Consider the following 25,667-nt stretch of genomic DNA (forward strand, 5'->3'; position numbering starts at 1 on the left):
GGGGTGTGTCTTGTCTAGCACCTTACACAAACACACAAAATCCCAAGGCACAAACGCACGAACGAACGCACAAACGCACACAAACAGCAGCTGCCTCTACAAGTGTGCAATCGTCGTAGCCCATCGATTTTCCATCCCAGCCCTCTCCCAGAATGAGAGGGAGAAAAGCCATCTGATGGAAATGCAGGCGTTCTCGTCACCTGCGCTATAAGGATGTATGGCCGTGTTTGAAGGTGTTGACAGAAATTGGTAAATAAAATATTTTTCTTTGCATAGTCAGTAGTTTTACTAAAAAAAAAAAAAGAACGCTTTGTACAAGGAAAACAATTTTTATGCAAAAATATAAAAACAAAAGTGCCAGATACGCATTTTTAAACGAGCTAACAATGCGCACATCATAGGGAATCAAGGACATTTGTCTTTTATATGTCAATATTATATACATAAACATTTATATTTTTCGTTATAAATTTAATGTAAAAAATATTTTCAAGAACTGGAAGACCCCACCCAAACATGATCTGTTATGTTTTCACACACTGGCGCATAACCGTCTGTCTTTACGTTTAAGCAGAGGCCTCAACTTGTAGAATCTGCTTCGCCACCAAAGCTATGGACTTGCAATGCTCGCTCATATATAGTACATCAAATATCTTCTGAAACATTAGGCCGTTCACCCTAACAGGAGTGACAACCAAGAAAATACCCAGATAGTGGTTGCTTCCTTATTCACAATTTTAATTTTATCGTATATACATAAAAGTACATGCACATTTTATTACATTAATAATCGTAGGATGAGCTACATAAGAGCACAGACGTCTCGAGATTGTCTGACGCAATCGGAAAGCCTCGCCACGTAGTTGAAACAAGCCCATTACTTTTGATGGGTTTCCTGAGAACCGCCTCTGGAGCCAGAGCATAATCAATCGACGCATTTATTGATAAAAGATGTAGCATACAGGCGTCAACCAGCGAAAGGTCACCGACGTCAGAATGATAAGCAGCTTCACGAGGCTGGCATATGCCACCAACCAGCTCAGATACAAAGAACAGGATCTATCGAACTGTATGAGCCTCAAACTAACAAGTTCATTCTAAAATATATATATAAACAATGCCATGAACTAGTAACATACATTAAAAGTTAAATGGTAGTGGGAAAGAAAAAGTTAAGTTTACCTTAGTTTTAGGGTTACCGTTACCCCATAGAGAGAGAGAGAGAGAGAGAGAGAGAGAGAGAGAGAGAGAGAGAGAGAGAGAGAGAGAGACTCTAGGATCGCTAAGTCATTAGTAAAATTAAATGTATCCAATAATATCTGTAAACCCTTAAAGTCCAAAATCCTATAAGCTCTCTAAAATCCTTGAAAACAAAATAGGATATCCAATAAAATCTCAAAAACCAGTGACGCTTCTGATATGTCTAAGTCTCAAAACAAAACATTAAAAGATCTTTATATCATCTGAAAAGAATAAAGTTCGTAAAATCTCTTAATTCCATAATAAAATATCCAAATGATTTTCAAAACACATGGACGAAAAAAGGCAATATTCGAGGAAAACTATAAAATAACTAAGAAATAATCATCCAAACCTCTACCACAAAGCTAAATAGTCAGGATTAATGTAAAATCACAGATACTAAGTACCAGTGTGATGTACTTAGTGCCTAACTTCGATCAACCTGACTGACTGACCAAATGACTGATGTATTGTGTACATAATCTCGATCAACCTAAGAGCAGATGTTGGAGAGGCAAAGCCGAACTTCGTGCATTGACAACGAATCGATATTAAGCGTTAAGATAAATGTCAAGTCAGGGCTATTGCTAACTCTTAATGCTACTCCCCCCCTCCCCCCCTAAGAAATGACTTCCAGGAACTAAGCCCAGCCCAGAGGACGAGCTGACCTGGATGTGTATGGTAACCCTGATGCGCATTTTGTAACGGCAACGCGTCAATTCTTTTGTTTTTACTGATGATGATCCTGCCCCTACTTCCCCGTGTAACAGCTGTAGTGGCTTTTTTCTATACTGAGAGAGAGAGAGAGAGAGAGAGAGAGAGAGAGAGAGAGAGAGAGAGAGAGAGAGAGAGAGAGAGAGAGAGAGAATTTTAAATATATCCAAATTTTTTAACATATTGTAACAGATAAAGCGGCACTCTAAACTGATACAATGTTCAACTAACAAGGATTTATTGCTTTTAGCGCTTAATGGATTCAGATTATCAACCCAGTAATTCACTTACATGTCTACAATCATTAGAATAGAATAGAACATAAAATTTAAGCCAAAGGCCAAGCGCTGGGACCTATGAGGTCATTCTGCGCTGGGAGGGTAATTAACGGTAAAAAGGTTTGAAAGGTGTAACATGAAGAAAACCTCACAGTTGCACTATGAAACGATTGTTAGGGAGGGTGGAAAGTCAGATGGAAGAAAGAGAATACGAACGCAGGTACAGTAAAAGGAATGAAAGGGGTTGCAGCTAGGGGCCGAAGGGATGCTACAAAGATCCTACAGTGCATCACGCGAGAAATGGCGGAACGAGGAGATAATCGGTATACAATCCTCCGACTACACTGCTCAGTGACGCTTTCTTTCCCTCTACTGATGACTTCTTCCAGAATCTACTGTATTCCCTCCTCCGTGCTCCCAACTTGGAAGTTATAACCCTCCCTCCCTTAGCAACCTCGTTTTTTTATGTCCGTCAGGCTGACATTTGCAAAAAAAAAAGCTTGTTATTCTAAATATGGTTGTTCCAAAACCTATACTTACTAGAGCTACAACGTAGGCGTGTACTTCTGTTACCGAGATGATTTCCTTCTACCTCAACCTTGAATGCCTAACCAGAATAACGCATTTTAGAATGAAATTCGTTCTGAAACTTTTACGTTCACAATGACTTCACATTTTCATTTTAAAGTCCGAATCCTCATTACATTGACAGATTTTCATTGTTTTCAAAATAAATGGAGTAGTTCTCGTAAAATTTCCTTGTTAGCTTCCCAAAAATTTGCTCATTCCTTTGACTTCTATGCAAGTACGGGAAAAGCTCATGCTTTAAAATACGCTCGCCTAATTTTGTTAATTATCCTCGTAAACGCCGCTCAAGACGATAGTTTAATTCAGGAAATATGATTGTATCTTACAATTACTGGTTGTATTTAACAAAACTGAATCCATGGTATCCACACATTTCCCTTTACCGAAGTGTTATTTATTATAATCAATAAACTTGGCTATTCTTTCTCTACGGTATAAATAGCTGGTTCTGTCACTGTCCTTTTTTCATATACCTAACACCCGAAAATCTACCAATACCAGTTTTCAATAATAAGGATGAGAGTGTCGGAAATGATTTTAGACCAGCTGTTCATCCCTGACTTAGTGTAACAGGTCAGAATACGGCAGCGGTTTCTTCTTTTTTTTTATTATAATTTCTTTGGGGAGTGCGGCTTACTCAGAAAATGACCAAATTTTAATTCTGCTTCTCTTTAACATATCAAATAAAAGATCACGATGGATACTTAAAGGATATAATTACCAGAGAATTTCAATAATTTGAAAAATAGCCTTTTAATAATATATCCTGGACTTCAAACTCAACATGAACGCCACAACCCATGTATTTAACTTTATAACTGTACAAATGTCGATGTATGCGATTCAACCAAAAGAAAACATTAACTAATGACAGTACAACTTTCTCTCTCCAACTCCATTCCTTTCAAGTTTGTTCACCATTCTTATGCCAGGAACACTTTCGAATAATAAAAAAGAAAAACACTATACTGTAATGATCAACTAAGCCCTGTTATCCTGTTTCATTTTCCTAACAGAATTACAAGTGCAATTGGCTCTTCAGTATACAGTATACAGAAATTCACTTTTGGCGGAGGGTGTCTACCTACTCCTTACTATCACAAGAAGAATCGCGTCCTTTTCTGGGCAGGTAAACACTGGGCCGGATTATGACGTCGGAGAGTCCTGGTGTTCAGTGGGAACCTCCTCCTGTACCCATTACAAACTGTCAGACTGATACTGCCCACTGCATAACAGTTTTATTGCTTACGGTATCTGTAGTTGTGCATAAAATGTTTCGTTAGTATGCTATTTACGGGTGTTCTTCCAATAAAGGTAAATTAAATGAAAGGACGAGTAATCCCAACTTTCCAAGAAAATTGAAAACGAGTGCTACAAAACAAAATATATCCAGGAATGCATCTGGGTTGAACACGTCAAACCAAGACGAAATTCTTAAACGCACGGTGGAAATGGCAAAAGCAAGGATTTGTAATTTCCCCAGTCTTTGCCCAAATAGCTACAAACTGCAAAAGACAAATTGGATATATAATAACATAGACTAAATTAAGATGGACTTGAGCATTTCTCTGACTGCCTACGACACATGGGAGCTTGCTATCAGCACCCATCGACAGGTGCAGTGAAGCAAAGAATTAGGTGTCATCTTTTACCGAAGACGCTTCTCTTATGGGATCAAAACATAACGTAGACAACAATTGCAAAGGAGATTACATAGCAGCTGGCACATTCCATTTCTTGCTTGATATGCAAACTACTTCGCATAGTAATGACCATGAGTCACTACAACATGAACTAAGTCATTCGGCCATAATGTTGAGTTTACCAGAGAATTTCGGTGCAAAGGAAAAAGAAAAGTGCTACAATGAAAGTTTGCAAGACTCTGAGGATGAATTGCTTGAGGAAACAATAGATAAAGGTGGTTTAGAATACTTAGGTGGATTTATTGCCCTTATATTTCAAAATATCCATACCTTGGGTCATATGTACTATTATAAAATAACTCGGACAGGCATAATAAGCAAAGGGATAAAAAATGAATGAAGCCCTCTAAAGAATTTTATGAAGAACGGGAAACAATGGGAAAAATATTTAAATGCTACTACCACGGTGAAAAAGGACTAACAGCTGGAAAAGGAACTGTCAAAAACTTAGCCGCAGAAATGTCAAATTTTACTCATTTACCTCCTCACTCATTAACATATTTCGTTCGTTGTCGACCGCTCTTTAGAATAAGAATATTAAACAGGGAAAACATTTCTTCCAGAAAAATCTGAACGAAGTAAAGAGGTTGTCAAAGAACGTTTCAAGTAAAGAGGCTGTAAAACAACGTTTCAAGTTCTACCTAAGGTAAATCGAATTAAATATAGAAATTAGGCCAAAGGCCAAGCACTGGGACCTATGAGGTCATTTTCAGCGCAGAAATGGAAATTAAAAGTTAAAAGGTTTGAAAGATGTAACAGGTGGAAAACCTCGCAGTTGCACCATGAATTAACTGTTAGGAGAGGGTGGAAAGTAAGGTGGAAGGAAGAGAATATGAAAGGAGGTACAGTAAAAGGCACGAAAGGGGTTGCAGCTAAGCGCCGAAGGCACGCTGCACAGAACCTTAAGTGATGCATACCGTACACCACAGAGTACACTGACGGCACTAACCCCTATGGGGTCTAGCTGTGTGCACTGAATGATTGTATTTCTTTTCAAAACTGCTTACTCTCAATTCCATAATTTCCTAGTAACGAATCTGAATACATTGATTTTTAAACAACATATCTTTGCGAAAGAGTGCATAAGCATTGTTCATAGGATACATCCTGGGTTAATTCTGGGATACATCACAGACGTGTGATTCATCGACACAAATTGGTTGTAGGCAACAGTGATCATTTTTCGTAAGATGTGGGTTTTTCTATACTAATTTTTTTCAAGCATTAGATTTTATGAAAAAATGTGTGGAAATTCCTGTTATCAATATTAGTAATTAAATCCATATTCTGTGAAAATATAAAATATTTAGCAAAAGATAATGAGCGTTCTGTGTGGACACTAGATCCGTCTGACGTCACAAAATTTCCTCCTCAAAAGATTAAACCCCCATTACCCCACCCCCTCCCGCTCTCTCGCCCCCAATTTACCTCCGCGTGGGTCGACCTGGTATTCTTTAGACCTTGCCTAACCCTATCCTGCTCAGTGGCCGGATGATGACATGGAGTTGCAGCACCCCCTAGGGTAAGGTCACTGACCTTGCTGCACAACCGATCGATCTCACTTTAACTTTGTCCCATTTCTCATCAGGACAAAAAGATTCCATCGTCACAAGACCGGGGGCAACGGCCGGACCCTTTATTTACGGTCATGAAGACAAAAAATGCTTAGAAGCGGTCTTTTTAACGGTTAAAACAAATTGCTCGTTCGTTGACCTAAGCAGAGAATCTTGAATATGGGTGGTCAGTGGACTGCAATGGGTTGCAGGCACGAGTTTTTGTTGTTGCTGTCAGATTATTAAGATGTGTCACCCTATGCTCTTGCTCATGCTACCAGCCCGTAAGATAGAGGTGGAAAAGAATGGAAAAAATATAAAATACTATTATATAAGAGAGGTGGAAATAGAATGGAAAAAATGTAAAATACTGTTACATAACATAGAGGTGGATAGAGTGGAAAAAATATAAAATACTCTTATAATATTAAATACTGTTATATACATATACATAAATATATATATAATATATATATGCATATAAACATACAAATATTAGGGGTGTGTGTGTGTGTGTAATTGTAACAACCCGAATGCCTCCCTCTAGCTACCTAATTTTTTCACGCTTTTTGGATACGCCTGTCACGACAAAGCCTGAGACCCAAAGGATCTCAGGTTTTGTAGTGACAACTGTAGCCAAAAAGTGTGAGGAAATCAAGAAATTAAGAGGGCATTGTGGTTATTTGCAATTACATACGTACCTTGTAAAACAATGACCAGTAGATTCTAAGCACATATATACAGAGAGAGAGAGAGAGAGAGAGAGAGAGAGAGAGAGAGAGAGAGAGAGAGAGAGAGAGAATTAGCCACATGCATACATAGCAATATACTAATCGCAAACAAACCAGAGAACAAATATTGAAGACGGTCATGACGCAATTAAGCGCTAAATATTTGTAGCGTTATTTAGTCTCCCTCTCACTGGCTCCTGATGCATGAATTCTCAGTCTCTCCCCCTCCGTTCTGAGAATGCACGGGTTTTCATTCTTTGATATCTGGAACATATGACTCACTCTCAGTTGGAAGTTTCCACGTCATTTGACTTTTTGGAATATTTAATTCAGTCACCGTTTCAAGAGTCATTCCTACTCAGTCATAGTTATGGAAGACCTTTGTCTATACGGTATGGAATTCAAATGTCGCCCTTCATGCAATTGCAAAATAAACGCTTATTAAGAGAAAACAAAATACTGAAACAAAGTGTGTTCAGCAATCACTTTGCACTCAATCAGGACCTTCTGAAACTGCCGTGCAATCATAACCCGTGCATTAAGAGATCCTACATTAGTCTAACTGCCGAGCCCACCAACTCAGTCCTTCCAAATTCAGCTCTTAATGCTTCAGATCACTCTGGGAGTTCCCCAAATTCCCAGAATTCTGCTAAGAATATCTGTCGAAAACTTACGAGCCGAAGGTAAAAAGGAATTTTTCTATTTTCAGGATATATAGTTTGCATTGTTATTTTCTGACGGAATTTCTGGAAAAATGTGTGCAATTTGTCTTTAAATAAGTAACGTAAGTATCATACAAATTGAGAATCGAGAATCTTTTAACTATCAAAAAAATGAAGAATCGAGAATCCTGTAACTATCATACAAATTAAGACTAGAGCATCTTTTTAACATAAAAATACAGGAGCTTTCGTCTTCCTTTCGCTTGACTTAGTTTTAATCTATTATTCACTGTCAATTCGAATAACTCCTGAAAATTCAACACAGTACTACTTCCTTTTTTTAACAATGTTCTTTGATGAAAATAGGCTTCTTTTGATCATTTAGGAAACTCACATAGTTTTGCCCTAAATTTCCAGAAATTCAACAAGGTACTTGCTTTCTTAAACACAATTCCTTGTTAGAAAACAAGCAACTTTTAAATCATTAAAAAAAAACTCGAATTTTTTTCTTCAATTTCAACATCATCATTAACTTCGTTCATTGACGAATTCTGACATAATTCGTCTTCCCTCGTCCATTCCTTCGTTAGCGCCCTTCCCCTTTAATGCCAGTTCTTAGACCCGTCTCCCTTTCTACCTTCGACTGACATCCTCCTCCTCCTCCTCCTCCTCCTCCTCCTCCTCCTCCTCCTCACTTCATGTCACCTTCCAACCCTTCCTCTCTGCAGGGCAGTCACAGAGAGAGAGAGAGAGAGAGAGAGAGAGAGAGAGAGAGAGAGAGAGAGAGAGAGAGAGAGAGAGAGAGAGGATCAACTCGATAAAAAGGACGTTAACCTAAAAAAACTAATGCCGGAGAAAAAAAAAAACTGAAGTGGTAACAAAACAGGAAGAGAACAACAATAGGTATATATATTAAATGATTTTCAGTTGAGAGAGAGAGAGAGAGAGAGAGAGAGAGAGAGAGAGAGCTGACTTACCAGCATATTCACAAACAATGCACTTTTCTAACATTTCTACCTTTTGAAAGATACCTCTTCCTGTGTTTACTAAAGAAATGTATGCAGGCTAGTAACCTTTGAAAAGAGTCTCAAACTACGATAAAATGCAAAATAAATCACAAGAAATTTTTATTGAAAAAAAAAATATAAATGGAAGCTTTTTTTCCGTGAATGCTGTCATCAAAATGAATGAAGATCCTGTAATTATGTACTTGCAGTTAAATAGTAAAAATTATCCAATACGCAATTTATGTTCTTGAAACTTTTTTTTTTTTTTTTTAGAAAAAGTCATCTTTCCTCAAGTACTGCATTCGCGTTCTTGCTAAGTCCTTTTGCTTAATATTTTGCCCTCTCTCTCTCTCTCTCTCTCATAAAGAGTCAATCTCTTATTCATTACTGGAAGGGGAGACCATCAGCAGCTTCTAAAACACGCCATAAATGAAGACTACATAAGAACGCATCAACCCGAGGGTACAGAGAAAGCGCATATGTCAACAAGCCAAAAACTGACTCCTTGTCACCATACAGTTTCTGAAAGAGAGGGGAATGGTTGAATCACGCGTCTGGTCGGCGGCACAGCAAATGATTCGACTCAAAATATTTTAACTCATTTTCATTCAGTCTTCGATTTCTTACAAAATTTATGATATACACATCTTTTGTTTCCAGGTTCATCACTCACCTTTTTTTCAACATTTTTTACAGTTTTTAGTTTTCTGAAAAGAAAACTATTGTCCGGGCTTTGTCTTTCCATCCGCACTTTTTTGTCTGCACTTTTTCTGTCCGCCCTCAGATCTTAAAACCCACAGACGCTTTAGGGCCGCAAATTGGTATGTTGATCATCCACCCTCCAGTGTTCAAACATACCATATTGTAGCCCTCTAACCTCAGTGGTTTTTATTCTATTTATGGTTAAAGTTAGCCATAATCGTGCTGCTGGTAACGATACAGGACAGGCCACCACGGCCGGCTGAGTTTAATGGGCCGCGGCTCATACAGCATTATACCGAGACTACCGACAGATCGATCTATTTTCGGTGGCCCTAATTATACACTGTACAGAGAACTCGATTGCGCCGGAGAAACTTCGGCGCACTTTTTACTTGTTTGGTAGTGTTACTGAACAGCGACCTAAGGGTTTCCTTTTGCCAGAAACATTTCCTTTACTTCGACAGCAACTACCTACGGGATGGCCTTCTCTAGGAAAAAACAAGGATAAGGATGATAATATCAGACTTAGAACATACCTTAAAAACAGTAAGTGTTCTAAAGCACGGCTCCCTCTTATCATTTCCTAAAATGTTCTAAAGCACTGCTACCTGTATTGTTTCAAATCCCACAAAATTTTATTTCTCTAATAATTGACCATTTAAAATCATACCTTAACTTAAAGACGAAAAACATCCTGGGGTATGGAAATCATCCTGCCTAATTTCCAACTCCATTTACAGTGGTTCGGAATTACATACCACCATTAGACAGCAACATCTCGCTCGTATCATCACGGTTTAAACAATCGTGAACATAACTGGGTTGAAATTTTCACATTACGCTCAATATAATAAGCCCGGAGAAGTATGAAGGCAAATCTATAATGAATTCTCTACAAATTTCAACATTACCAGGAACTTGAACACCATTAGGAACACATACGCACACACTATTCACTAACGGTTTTAAGAAGATGAAATTACATCCTAAACTATGATCGGACTAAGCAACCTATTCACAAACAGGTTTCACATCATGATAATTATACAAAGTTCTTTACTACAATCTGAAAAAATATCACCATCATTACTTAATCTATGACAGACTTTCCCTTCACGGGTTGGACGTTCCATGAACCTTATCCAATCTCCGTTGCAAATTTTTCCTTAATTTCTACAGTCTTTCTTTTTTTCTTTATATTTTGAGATGGTAGTAAATAACCCCAGCCTATATAATTGCAAAAATTGCTAGGTGCTCAGCATGATTTTCAATATATCTGCTGTGAAAATTTACCGTAGGCTAAAATAAAACACACAATTATTCGCCCATACCCTGTTTAGGCAATATTCTGGGCTCTCTCCTATATGATATACACCTGACAAGCCCAATTTTATTTGTAGAGCATCTCTACGAACGCAAAATTCAATCTAAATCGAGAAAACTAAGAAAAGTGAACTTATATACGTTTTAACACAGAAAAACCTTAATTAAGAAACTTAAAACAAACACCACATATATAATCCTTGCCTCCCAAATGTCCCTGTTTACGCTACATAGGCACGTCCAAATAAAATATGGAATGGCTGAAGGGAAGTAATTAGAGCCTTGAATGCAATGCCTCGCCTGCACTGCATGTAAAATTGAACCCTAACTCCCGGGGGAGTGAAAAAACAATAAACAAGTGGAAAGAGGCAGTTCAAACATAATCGTACAGAGCTACAAATAAGGTGAAAGCAAACAGACTTCAGGATTCAATTTTGAAAAGCACTGCATCTCGGTGGTCGATGTCTTCATAACGTGGCCGTGTGCATACGAGCTTCAGTCGAAAAGGAAGCGGAAGTCACAAGGCGGAAGTCCGAACGCAGCCGAAATGTCAACACAAGGGGACAAACAATGGCAGTTGATACGTTGGAGTCGACGGTCTCTCCGTGCATAAACGATGGCGAATGTCAGTTTAAAAGCGTTAGCAATGAAATAAGCCACAAACGTTTCGCGACTTTTGTATTATGAGACAGCACAGAGCTCCATGTACTTCACGTATCTTGGTTTAAAACAGGCAGTGCACAACTGGTGTGTTTAAATGCGAAAGGTAGGAGACGTGATACAGAAGGCGACTTAAAAATATAAATACAAAAACCAAGTACATTTGAGAGTTAACCAGTACTACTCCCAATACATGAGAAATGCAAAAAAGAATCAAGAAAACAACGAACGTACTAATAATAATAATAATAATAATAATAATAATAATAAATTCCTATAGCAACCACATATGTCTGCTACACCATCAGATATAATAATAATAATAATAAAACCTTTGTTTCAATACACAGCAAGGTAAAAACAGCACCACCTCCCTACTTCGTTAGCGAGGGTAATAATGCTAATAAATCTTCCCAGCGAACACCTTTGAGGAAAACCGTAGACATCGTCAAATGTGAAAAAATAAGGCCAGAAGAGGCAGAGGGACAGAAAAAAAAAATTACTGAAAAAGCTCATGAAAATGTTCCCTTAAAATGAGAATGGGAAAGATAATGGGCAAAATGAAATGACTGATCTTTCTCAACCTTGGCAACACGAAAACAAGATATGAAAAAAGATGAAAAAAATGGCGCTCCAATAAATAACAGGATGGAGATGGCAAAGAACAATGGAGGAGGAGGAGGAGGAGGAGGAGGAGGGTACATGGGCAAACAACGGAAATGTAAGGGGAGACAATAGCGAGGACTGGATGTATAAAAAAAGGGGACAACGGAATACGAGAGAGAGATAAAACCCAGGAAAAACCATGATGAAAATGGAAAGTGACGACTCGATTCAACGTCTGCTCAGTGACCCAATTATGACATGTCGGTAACTTAGCCAGCAAGAAAATGAAGTAATAAGCAATCAAGCAACAATAATAATAAGTAATAAGAAAAAAAATAAAAGTAGGCAAGCAAGCAGCAATAATAACAAAGATAATAAATGATGGAATTCACCATAACTTCGTATTCTTGTGAGGGTTTATCAACCCCGAATTTGTAGATTCTTCTGTATAAAACTATTAGACAATGTCACACACAAAATAAAATTAAAATAACTATACAGAAAACCAACAATACCAACGAGTTTCATTTACCCCTGAATAACAATATCACCATTTGCATACGAATTCCACAATCTGTGAAACCAAAATAAAAAACAGAAACAGGGCCACATTCTGCCACTCCCACGCTCCCTCCAATAAATCACTTTCTTCCGCGAGTGTGCGTGAGTGCATGAATGCAAGGGCACTTACGCGCTCGCATGCTAACGACTACATTAAGGAAACTTACCCACAAGTCCCCTTCCCCCCTCCTCCCCCTTTTTTTTCCTAGTCCAAATATAACTCCAAAAAATCTCGACACTCAAAATATAAAGATGGGAGGAGGCCCGTGGCGGAGGGGAGGGGAGGGCTGGAATACAGATGTTGGAATTAGGGGGGGTTGGAATATAAAGGGGCTGGAATGAGTGAAATGGGAAAATTAAGATGGCGGAATATGGGTTATGTAGTGATGAGTGGAAGAAAAGTTTAAAATTTCAAAATAAGGATATCACAATTAGGGAGAAAGATGAAAGATTAAGATGGCGGAATATAGGGTTAAGTCATATAAGAATATCAGAATATAGTATAAGGAAAACTTAAATGCGGAGGAATAAGACGGTAAGGGAAAAATGGTGATCCGAAAAATATGATGAAAGAAGGGATTACAAAAATATAAATTTGGAAAATGAAAAAGGATATTAAAGACAGCGGGTATTTGGGAGGATGAAAAGAGAAGAAAAACAATAAAAGGCAAAATAGACGCAAAAGAAAAATGGAAAAATAAGAAAACAGTAAAAGTAAGGAAGCCTTGAAAGATTCGAGTTTATAATACAACATTTATGTAAATTAAAAAGGGTAAACAGCATAAAAAAACAGATGTTTTTATATAATCATGTGCATGCGTGCTTAAACCCCAGGATGAGCAATAATAAAATGTAGTACGATGTTGTTGTTTGTCCTATTAAATGTACTGAAAAGTTTGTTACATGTACGAGTAATGCACGCGCACCAAACAAACACTGACCGCAAAGTTTAAATTATAATAATAGAAATATATTGAAAACTTAACCACTTGATTGTACTGAATGCATTCAACTTGATGTCAAGGGCTGAATAAACCTATTATTATTATTTCTACTTAGCTTTCTCTGCATATACGTACAGCAAGCACGGCTCTTCTTATTTTGTTTTTTCCAGTTTCGACTTCGTCTATATGCATCATATTCTATCGAAGTTTGCTATGTTAATGGACCAAATTTTAGGCCCTATCCCAAACAAAATTCTACGCCATTTTGGTTAACAATGAAAATATTAAAACACTAACAATGGCTATGGTAGTATTATATACATATAAGTTTATATATATATAATATATATATAATATATAATAAAATATATATATATATATATATATATATATATATATATATATATATATATATATATATATATATATATATATACTTCCTTTTCAGAGCCTCAATGACCTCTTATCCTACTTAAAAATGCAAAGAAATCAAAAGATATGAAAACACAGATAAGCGTGGTCACAATGTTTGGGCAAATAAACAAAGTGAACAGATATGACCGGGTCATGTCTCTGCATTAACATTCAGGCTTGTTTGTCTCGTCGACGCGCAACAAAAACCATTAACGCCGAAGTTTGTCAAAAATGACTGAATACTCACTTGCTCACTTGCGTACGCAACATATGGTTCGGCGCTTTAAAACATCAATGCTACGGAAAAAACAGATGCTGCGTGCTGCACATTAACTTTCATTCAGGAACTCGAGCATTAATTAACTTAGTTTTTTCCTTGATTTTATTTTTTTATTCTCGTATACTGTATTTATACAGTTTATCCCTTTGTTTATATATATATATATATATATATATATATATATATATATATATATATATATATATATATATATATATATATATATGTATATATTATATAATTATATAACATATATACATACACATTTACCATGTGTTTTCTTTACTTTTTAATACATAGCACTTTACCAATTTTATGCCAAAGGTTTATTAAATTGGGGGTGCACACAAATGACACAGGGGGGCCATATATCTCTCTTTTTTAAAAATATATTTCTAAATAACACTAACATTACTGCATTATAACTGTTAGGTAAATGAGCAAAGATAAAAAGGATGCGTCTAATTATAATCATTAAAGTAAAACCTTTAAAAAATCAAAATAAAATTATAACAGATATTCCCAGCAAAACTAAAAGTAGCGTAAAAATACTTTACGTCTGTCGACCCCCGACCCAAAAGACAAACACACACACAGTATTCAAAACTGGTTCATTATATTCATTTTTCCCGTTACAACTGACCTATAGTAAAAATGTTAAACAAAAAAGTTGAAGACCGTCGAAAACAATAATAACCGCCACCACAAATAGTCATGATTCAGTCCCGTTTGTGTACGAACCGTGGTGCAGTTTTGACAATCTGACAAGAAATACTTACCAGAATAAAAAAAAATATAAATCAGAATAATGAACGTGACCTCATTCCTCAAGGAATTAAATTAGAGAGAGAGAGAGAGAGAGAGAGAGAGAGAGAGAGAGAGAGAGAGAGAGAGAGAGAGAGAGAGAAATCAGAATAAAGAATATGATCTCATCAACTAAAGAATTAATTCTGAATATGTATGTGAGAGAGAGAGAGAGAGAGAGAGAGAGAGAGAGAGAGAGAGAGAGAGAGAGAGAGAGAGAGAGAGAGAGAATATGATCTCATCAACTAAAGAATTAATTCTGAATATGTATGAGAGAGAGAGAGAGAGAATATGATCTCATCAACTAAAGAATTAATTCTGAATATGTATGAGAGAGAGAGAGAGAGAGAAATCAGAATAAAGAATATGATCTTATTCCTTAAAGAATTAATTCTGAATATGTATGAGAGAGAGAGAGAGAGAGAGAGAGAGAGAGAGAGAAATTTAACCTGAAGAATGGTTATACTCTTTCAATGTTGGGTGGGTTACCAAGTCCTCCAGTACGAGGATTTAGGTCATCACATGGAACGGTTATTGAATGCAACAATGTCCTATCTGACCGACTTGGGGAGAGAGAGAGAGAGAGAGAGAGAGAGAGAGAGAGAGAGAGAGAGAGAGAGAGAGAGAGAGAGAGAGAGAGAGAGAGAGAGAGAGAGAGAGAGAGACTTCTAATACACAATTTAATAATACACTTACAACATAAAAGCAGACATTCTCATCAATTCTAACTTTTTATTCTCATCAATTTTAATGACATTTCAGTCTAATGATATTTTATTCTCAATTTCCATTTTTTATTCTCATCAATTCTAATGATTTTTTTTATTCTCATTAAATCTACTGATTTTTTATTATCAATATGATTTTTTATTCTCGTCAATTCTAATGATTTTTTATTTTTATCAATATGATTTTTTATTCTCATCAATTCTGATGATTTATTTATTCTCATCAATTCTAATGACACGTTCTCATCAATTTAATTTTTTATTCTCATCAATTCTAATAATTTTTTATTCTCATCAATTCTAACAATTCTTTATTCTCATCAATTCTAACAATTTTTTATTCTCATCAATTCTAATGATTTTTTTTATTCTCATCAATTCTAATGATTTTTTATTCTCATCAATTCTAATGATATTTCATTCTCATCAATTCAAAGGATTCTTTTTATTCTCATGATTTTTTTTATTCTCGTCAATACTAATGATTTTCAAGCTCGTTCACATTAAAACATAGCAGTTAAACGCCAGGCGGACAATCAACTGAACCGGTCCGATCAATGGTTGTGTGAGCACCAGGCATTTTGAATTTGCATGACGGCACAGGGGTTTCGAAAAAAAAAAAATACAAGGGAAATGTCATGAGTCCATGCCTTTACTTTTACTATTGGTCGTCATCAAACAATTCACTCTGTTTTCAAAACGACGCTACAAAATTCTCCTTATGTGAAACTACATTAATAATAATAATAATAATAATAATAATAATAATAATAATAATAATAATAATAATAATAATAATATAGTTTAACGACAAAAGGTCACTTGGTACCTGGTCTAATCCCAATTCGACGCCCAGGTGACTGGGCCCGTACCAAGCACAGAACCCAACTCTACTCCCACTCCGTAAGAAATGAAACCAACATAATACCGCAAAATCCCTCGACAAAACAAGCCTTCATCCCCAATCTCCTCTTCTTATGGGAACCTCCCGGACCCGACGAACGCGCATGCGCAAGAAAAAGGGGCGCCGAATTACAAACGTAGAGCCCAGAGCTCATGACCATTTGCCCTCTACCCTTTTATAGTGTTGAAAGCTTTTAGAGCTCGCAAATAAAGGAAGGCATATCTGAGACTTTTGATGAAAAAACTTTGGTATTTTGGAATTCTGAAATATATTACGAATGAAATACTGATACAACAATGTAATATGGTGGCTTGTATTTTTCGCCTCTGTTATATCATCAAGGCAAAATACAAATTAAGTACTGCAACCTAACGAAATTCATAATGGCACCTTGTATGCAACGAAACCAATACGAAATAGCCCAATAATACAACGTGCAATACTGAAACAATTTTGTTCATAAGTTTCCCCGTCTTCAGGAGAAATTAAATGGAAAATAATCATGAGAGCAACATGCAATGTAAAAAAAAAAATCCACACCTGTAATTATAACCTTTCAATCGAAGAAAAATTTCGTCACTCGCCCATGTAGGGGGTTATCTTTTAAATAAAATTCGCGTAGATGACTGTTTCTTATCGTCTCATCACTGATATGATGTAAGTCTAACAAGCACACCAAAATGACCAAAAATATTCCGTTCTATTTATATCGAGAGATAGTGAGCCAGTAGTTATCTAGGGTTAATGGGGGAGTCTAGAATTTCTTTTCTCCTACCTCCAGTGAGGGACCCCTCTTGTCCCAGCTCGATTAAGCGTAGTCAGTCCCCTGCTCCCCCCGCCCCCCATATCCTGCCCCCAATAAACAAACATAGCTGTGTCTGGCTTACACTGGTAAAGGGGGCTCAGCTGGACAAGGATTTTCGCTCTAATCTCGCGCGCACAAACACACACACACACATACACGCGCGCACCTACATGCATACGTACATACATACATGCATGCACGCATGCATGAATACATACACGCATACATACACACACGCATACACACACACACACACACACGATCGATCGTCTAACCCAAAACCGGCGAAGGTTTTCCCCAAAACGAATATCAAGCAGGATACGAGACAAAAACTATCACGGAAATAAATTTCGACGCCTTCTGAAGAAATATAATTCGACGGAACTTTTTAAGAAGTATATATTTTAAGATATATATATTTCGACGGAACTTTTTAAGTTCCGGTAACGAATTGTAAAATCGTCGAATTACGGGAATTTCTGGAGAAAAAAAATGAGACGCGGTAATATCACGATAGATCTCACGCTGCCTTTAGCCATGCAGAGAGAGAGAGAGAGAGAGAGAGAGAGAGAGAGAGAGAGAGAGAGAGAGAGAGAGAGAGAGAGAGAATCATCAAGTTCGCTCATTTATCATGAATTACGCAAAAGCATGAAACTATAAAATATATCGAAACCACTACTGTTAAAAAAAATTCTAAATGGTTAAACTAGTGATGGGTAACAACTAGGTTAAATGGTCTTGAAACGTGATTCTCTCTCTCTCTCTCTCTCTCTCTCTCTCTCTCTCTCTCAGTAACCTTGTACCCCGAGGGAAAGGTGGACCGATTCTAAAAGTATTCAGCAACCATTAAACGGTTCAGAAAATTCTTTTGCTAAGTAGCATTAGTACATTTTACTCTAAGACTTGATCAGGATTGAAATCCACCACAAATCGGGAATAACTTTCCGATGATCTGACGATGAGCATATTGGATCTTCAGCCGATGCTGAATTAAGCGGTATTGAATGATTCACCACCAATGAATGCAAGTTTCGAACAATGATGGCGTGAAAAATTGGATTTGGTCGGTATTCGGATGGGTAACCTCCAACTAATACAAAACGCAAGAGCGCACAATCTTCTTTAACTCCATTTGGGAGCACTGGGCATAGGACTGAGCGATCTCATTACACGTTTGCATGATACCAAAGGAATTTGGTGTCAGCAATAATTTAGGGCGTTCCAAGAATCAAGGATATTTAAAACAAAATGTATAATCTAATGGAAATTTATACATAAACCATAAGCCTAGAAATTTTACACTGCACGAATAAGCTATGTACATTTATATACATTTAACACGAACAGCGCGTTCAACAAAAACAAACTATAGTCTTACATAAAAGGAAAACATAATATCTTGATTATCCAAAGTAAACATCGCCACTGCAGCTAGATTAGTGCTTAAGCTAAGGCAACACTTTAATAAACACTAATAACTATAAATATTAATATCTGATAACAGCATTATAGCAACAGTTATTGCATTACTAATAACACAGCAAGAATCGGAGTAATAACATTAACAAATCCAATTCACAAAAACAGTCATAACCACAGCAGTAATACACAAAAATACAAATAGAGAGCAGTGATACCAAAGACTGAAACAGCAACAAAGTGACCATGAACAAAAGCAAAGCCGAAAAAAGCGACCACTTCCAGCAGCAACACAACCTATCAGAAAACAAACAGCAGCAATAATAATAACAGCAAACATCACACAGCTCCTCGTAATTACTGGAGCAGTCGCCCACCAGACTAGTTTAAAAGTCTATTTAAGGTCTCGGACCGCGAGGGGTTTCCCTCGGCAAAACTTTCGAGGTTCTTTCACCGCACTTAAAAAAAAAAAAAAAGAAAAAATAAAGTTTTTAACAGGTTGCCGCGACAAATATTTTTAATTCAACTCGCTAACGGAATCCAAATTCATTCAAATGACGCGGCCAATACAAGGAGACACATGGAGGGAGCTGAGGTGTCCTTCAGTCCTGCTGCCCCGGCCTTTATAAATACCAACGGTTAATGGTACGTGTGAGATGGTTTATTCATTCATAAACCCATAAATGATCACGTTTACAACCAATTACAACTAAGGAAAAGCCAACAACGTCCAACTGACATTTCAATGAGGGAATGCCGTGATAAGAAATTATTCGACCACAATAAAACATCAACCTCGGCGACTTTTATTTTAATTTTATTTCCCGCACGGAGAGAGAGAGAGAGAGAGAGAGAGAGAGAGAGAGAGAGAGAGAGAGAGAGAGAGAGAGAGTTAAGCATATCTTAGTTTTACCAGACCACTGAGCTGATTAACAGCTCTCCTAGGGCTGGCCCGAAGGATTAGACTTATTTTACGTGGCTCAGAACCAATTGGTTACTTAGCAACGGGACCTACAGCTTATTGTGGAATCGAACCACATTATAGCGCGAAATGAATTTTATCACCAAAAATAAATAACTAATTCTTCATTAGCCAGCCGGAGACTCGAACTCGGGCATATTGAGTGCTAGCCCACAACTCAACCGACTCACCCAACGAGGAACTGAGAGAGAGAGAGAGAGAGAGAGAGAGAGTGTGTGTGTGTGTGTATTTACCTTGTTATCGGTTCCATCCCTAACAGATAGGGCACTACCTCAACAAGAGAAATGTATTGGTTCAACAAACACTCAAATGGTAAATACTGAGAGCGCATAGCAAGACAAATGATTTGTCTTTTTTCCTTCAATTGTAGTTATCATAAAAGCATCACCCTTATGTATAAAAAGAAACAAAATTTTCACATGAGTACCCACACACACAAACACACACACACACACACACACACACATATATATATATATATATATATATATATATATATATATATATATATATATATATATATATATATATATATATACATACATACATATATATGAATGTGGAGGAAGGAGGAGGAAGTGAATCACAGAATACAATCAGCTTGGCGCAATTGGAGGAAAACATCAGGTGTGTTATGTGACAAAAGATTTAATGTAAAGATGAAGGGAAAAATGTACAAGAGCATTGTCAGACCTGCGTTGATGTATAGTTGTGAAACATGGCCTATGAAGAAAGCACAAAAGAGAAAGATGGAAGTGGCAGAAATGAGAATGCTGCGTTGGATGTGCGGAGTGACAAGAGGAGACAGGATAAGGAATGACTTCATAAGAGGGACGGTGAAAGTTACAGAAATATCAAAGAAGCTGCAACAGAGACGATTACAATGGTTTTGACATGTTATGAGAAGAGAGGAGGATTCTGTATGTAAAAAGAACCATGAATATGGAAGTGCCTGGAACAAGGAGGAGAGGTAGACCAAGAATGAGATGGAGACAGTTAACAGGGACATGCAGGAGAAGAACGTGAGTGAGGTAATGGTGCATGATCGCAGAAGATGGAGAAGACTAATAACAAACAGCGACCCCATATAAAGATGGGCAAAGCTGAAGATAAAGAAAAGAAGATATATGAATGTACCTCGTGTTGGCGTGCCCGCTTTCAAATATGCATATGTGCTTATATTCAACACGTTGATATGTTCAGCCTGCTCGTAGAGGTAAAAACTGACTATCGATTTACAGGGTGTTACTATTAATATATCAACCAGGAAAAAGTATTATAGATAACCAATTCCTTTTTTTTAACACGGTTGCTATAGAAACAGTAACTAAGACACTAAGCAACACCAATGCTAGATAAGATCAAGATATTTTCCTTTCAAAAGGTATTAAGGATTATTTTCTGAACCGTACAGTTGCCTGGAACTCAAGATATTCAAGAGGCATTCCATAATAACAATCCTCCTCCCTCTTTGCCACGTGATAAGAATAGAATAGAATAAAATATAGAATTTATGGCAAAGGTCAAGCGCTGGGACTTATGAGGTCATTCAACGCTGAAACGGAAATTGACTGAAAAATTTGAAAAGTGTAACAGGAGGAAAACCTCGCTGTTGCACTATTAAAAAATAGTTAGGAGAGGGTGGAAAGTAAGATGGGAGAAGAGAGAATAAAAAAATAAGTACAGTAAACGGAATGAAAGGGGTTGCAGCTAGGGGCTGAGGGGACGCTGCAAAGAACCTTAAATAATGCCTACAGTGCACCGCATGAGGTGCATTGACGGCACTAACCCCGTACGGAAGCCATGTGATACGAATTACCAGATCCGTACAGAAAATACAAGTTTTGATTATAAATAAGAATTACCGCCTTGTCTACGGTTTGCCATCCTAGTAGGTGTACCAAGAAACCATGCAAGTCGAAGGGGCATTACTCTGGACATCAATTTTCCAAAACCTGCTGAGAGTTGTCCTTCAAAAGCTCGGTTTATTTTCTACTAGTCGGCTTTGCAGTCCCAGACAAAATGTGCTGACATTGTGAACTCAAGGTTTGTTTCATTAGTCCTTCATGCCATCCAGTTTCCTGGCGCAGAATCGGGCCTCTACCTTCCTTTGTCTGTCCCAAATCTTCCAACCGTCTGTCTATCAAAGCAGCCATACCCGTCTGGTCTCCTGACGCACTTAAAACGCAAAATTCTCCATCTGAATACAGTAAACATTCATCTCATGATAAACTTCTGAGAAACGTTTAGAGCAACAAATTAGCCTTAAAGCTTTGTTGTTTCCTGTAAGTAATGCAACACATCCCGCAACACAACTGCTGCATCTGGCTACACCGCAAATTACACGTACAGTATTGCAACAGGCTACTGGAAAAGTACATCGATGATAGTACGAGTTGATTTCATTGGCATAATACTGTCTACTTCGAAATATTAATCACCTAAAACTTCTGTTCCAAGTGTTTGTCAGTTGCTAACAATTATGGGGTGGTCAGTCATATTTAAAATACAATAAAAGTAATTTTCATTTTCATATTTCCAAAGTGTTATAACATTCAACAACCAAAAATTTGTTAATCATAAGTTGAACTAAGTTTGGCAGGCGCGCGCGTCCATATTAGGTCATGAACTAATTTTAGACCCTTTAAATTCCACTTCGTTAACGCAGTGCATTGATATGTAAAACTTAAGAATTTGTCCAAGAATATAAAAGAGCAGAAAAATCGTGTTTACTTTAGCAGTGCAATCTGAGCATTTATTTTCAGTGATGAGCTGGATTCCTTTGTGATACACCAAGATAATTTCCTTAGTAACAGACCAATACAATCAAGTCATCTACACATGGGAAATGTTATCCCTTTTGTTGTTAAAGAGTAATGCAACAGGAAACAATTTCTTCAAAGGATATATAAAAACTTGCTGTCTTTCATAAGACCAACATACATGCCAAACTACAAAAAGGATGCGGATCAAGTTGAAAATGATAATCCCTATTTGGATGTAATCGTACATAAGGATATACATGATATTAAACCCTGAAAATACAATTCATTTAATTCGAAACAAATTAAATATCAAGTTTATGTAACAACAACCTCATTACAAATAACATTCATACAACCAAGACATACATGTTAACATACGAGTATGAAACAAGGTCAATTTTCACATGTGACCAAAGGCCAAATCTGTGTACATTTGACCTACTAGAAACAAAAGACACATTTAACTATGAACAGTAAAAAACAACTAACGAAAGTACTTATACGACAGTAAAACTAACTCTACTAAAGGAAGTGGACATCAACAGATTTTTTCAAAATAATGCAAGAAAAGAAAACTTTGTCACACGAGCAGTCCCATGACGATAATAATGAACATACAGAATTTTAAAGACAATTAAGGGCAAATAAAGAGGTACTACACTTAAACCTATCAGAGAGAGAGAGAGAGAGAGAGAGAGAGAGAGAGAGAGAGAGAGAGAGAGAGAGAGAGAGAGAGTCAAACGACAAAATTTCAAATTATCTATAAATCCTTAAAAGAATCTTCTCTACGTTTATAACTTTTATCCGAAGATTATTACACGAGTGAAAATTCTCTCAAAGTAACAGCATAAAAGACCCGAAATCGCCACAAGAAATAACTGAAGTCACACCAATTATCGTTCTCGAGACCCACACACAGACACTCACGATACCTAAACACTGCTACGAGACAAATAAGACATGGCAGACAGACAGACAGACAGACAGACAGACAGACAGAGCTAGCAGAAACACACACGAGGCCGACACTGAGATGACAACACACGCACACACACACCGACGAACAACACCAAACGATCACAGCAACAACCACCAAACCCTTGATCAGACCTCAGGGAGAGAGGGTTGGTGAAGTTGTGGAGGACGTGGGGTTACGGGACAGTACCCCGGATGGAAGGATAACACCTAATGGGAGGGAACGTGGAGGGCGGGGGGGAGAGAGTGAGAGAGAAGGAGGATGACACACATGATTTAGGAGGGACCTATAGCTCTGTTACTCACCTGGCCTAGAGTAACATTTTGGGGCCTCATGTTCCCATTCTCCAATCGGCTATATATCACGTTGCCATTCATCGCCTTTTCTCTACTTACCTGCAAGACAAAAACAAGATCATCATTTAGAGGTGTCTTTAAAAAAATTCCACATAACGGATATCTCACGTCAGTCACCAAAAGGACATTACGTATATTATATAATACGTAGATACATATTCTTCGCTATCTATTTTGAAACCTCAAGAGTGGCTTTCAAAGGAGTCAATCACCTAAATTAACTGAGGACGTCTTAAGTATTTCCATATGGTTTCCTCGCCCTCCATGAGGCTGAAGCTTAAGTCACAAAATGCACACTCACATTTATATAATATATACTGCATATATAAATGTGTATATATTTGTGTGAGGGCGCCAAATACAAAAGAAAGAACGAAAAGAAAAACAATCATAATCACCAAAAATTCACACGCTATCGTGAGAAATCTTCACAACAAACTAAAAATTAACGAGATTGTTCCATTATAGCGGCTTGGTTTGGAAAGAAATTACCCGGATTTCACTTCCTCCAAGTACACAAGAGTACTCTGCACTCCAAGATTACTATGAAAAGGGCTGATATATGGACCTTGACTAGGGAATCCCAAGCGATAAATCGTACGAGCGCGATAAACTGGTGCTTAATCACATCAATTGTCATTAAAGTGAAATTAACCTGAACCTAAGTAATGATTTTCAGTATGAAAATAATTCCAGACGGTGATGTTATACGACTGTATGCATGTGCAAGGTATACATTAAAATATTTAAGTGAGCGACCTATATTGAGCTCAAACAGCTTTACGCACTTTATAGAAAGTAATTCATTCACGCAAATCAACAAGTACCACTTTATCAATACAAAATTTAGGCCAAAGACAAAGCACTGGGACCTATGAGGTCATTCAGCGCTGAAACGTTAACTGACAGTAAAAGAGAAATTAAGAACAAAAAGGTTTGAAAGGTATAAAAGGATGAAAACCTCGCAGTTGCACTGAACCAATAATTGTTAGGAGAGGGTGGAAAGTAAGATGGAAGAAAGAGAATATGTTGTTACAATAGTAAAAAGGAATGGAAGGTGTTGCAGCTTCGGGCCGACGGGACGCTGCAGAGAACCTTTGGTAATGCCTACAGTGCACCGCACGAGGCGCACTGACGGCATCATAACCCTACGGGGCCACCCTTTATCAAGGCACTACAGCACAGTGACGAACAGTTTGTTTAGAATTCAGATGCATAGCTCAGATCATTTCAAGTATAAATCCATAATGACAGAGAAAAGCATCTCATGAGACCTAGTGTAAGTCAGTCTGATGGAACTGGACTTCAAAGCCTAATCTTTAGTGACAAACATAGTAGCTCTGGAGAATATATTGTCTTTGAAGACCACTTCAAATATGACGAGAAATTTTTCAGTTTAAGTCAACCCAAATTATTACAGATGCCTATGTAAAACACTGACCACAAAGTAAAACCGAAAACCTCCATTACAAGAGATATATGTAAAAGTAAGCCCAACCAGCAGAAATGAAAAAGAATCATTTCAATATAAAAATAAAATAATCAAACTTTTAAATAACTTTTAACGATGACTATTAATTGAAAACCAATGTAGGGCCACAGGTCGCCTGTGATCTTCCGAACAGGGTATTCTGTACAAAGGAAATCACGAGCAGTAAACATCATGCAGTGTACCAATCTAAGGGTACAATGACTGTTTCTTGGAACCAGTTTCCTACAACCAAAGGGGATAGTTTGTTTGAGCCTCAGCGCAGGAATGTAGTTTATCTAAAAAGTTGAATGCACCACCGCGGCACTCATGACCGTTTTTTGTCGGAAGTTACAAAAGTAGGAATTAACGAACTTCCACGTGGCTATCTCAAGCAGACAAGTCCTCATGTTCCATCTTCCTTTTCAAAAGTTATTAGAAAGTCCATTTACGAACTTTTCCTATTGAAGTCAAAGTAAAAACCACCACAAT

The 25,667-nt window shown here is 37.3% G+C and overlaps 1 protein-coding gene across 16 annotated transcripts in view; it reads right to left on the reverse strand.

The window, feature by feature from the left end:
• pum (pumilio) overlaps nt 1–25,667 on the reverse strand; it is a 393,939-nt gene that overhangs the window by 264,592 nt on the left and 103,680 nt on the right. For 10 of the 16 annotated variants that reach the window (XM_067084466.1, XM_067084471.1, XM_067084463.1 and 7 more), the window contains one exon: nt 23,657–23,746. The exons of the other annotated variants lie outside the window; for them this stretch is intronic. In XM_067084466.1, the coding sequence (XP_066940567.1) occupies nt 23,657–23,746 (90 nt within the window). The remainder of the gene's footprint in view (nt 1–23,656; nt 23,747–25,667) is intronic. 16 annotated transcript variants of the gene reach the window in all.

The sequence above is a fragment of the Macrobrachium rosenbergii genome, chromosome 41, assembly GCF_040412425.1.
Source record: "Macrobrachium rosenbergii isolate ZJJX-2024 chromosome 41, ASM4041242v1, whole genome shotgun sequence".
In the NCBI taxonomy this organism is placed as follows: Eukaryota; Metazoa; Arthropoda; class Malacostraca; order Decapoda; family Palaemonidae; genus Macrobrachium; species Macrobrachium rosenbergii.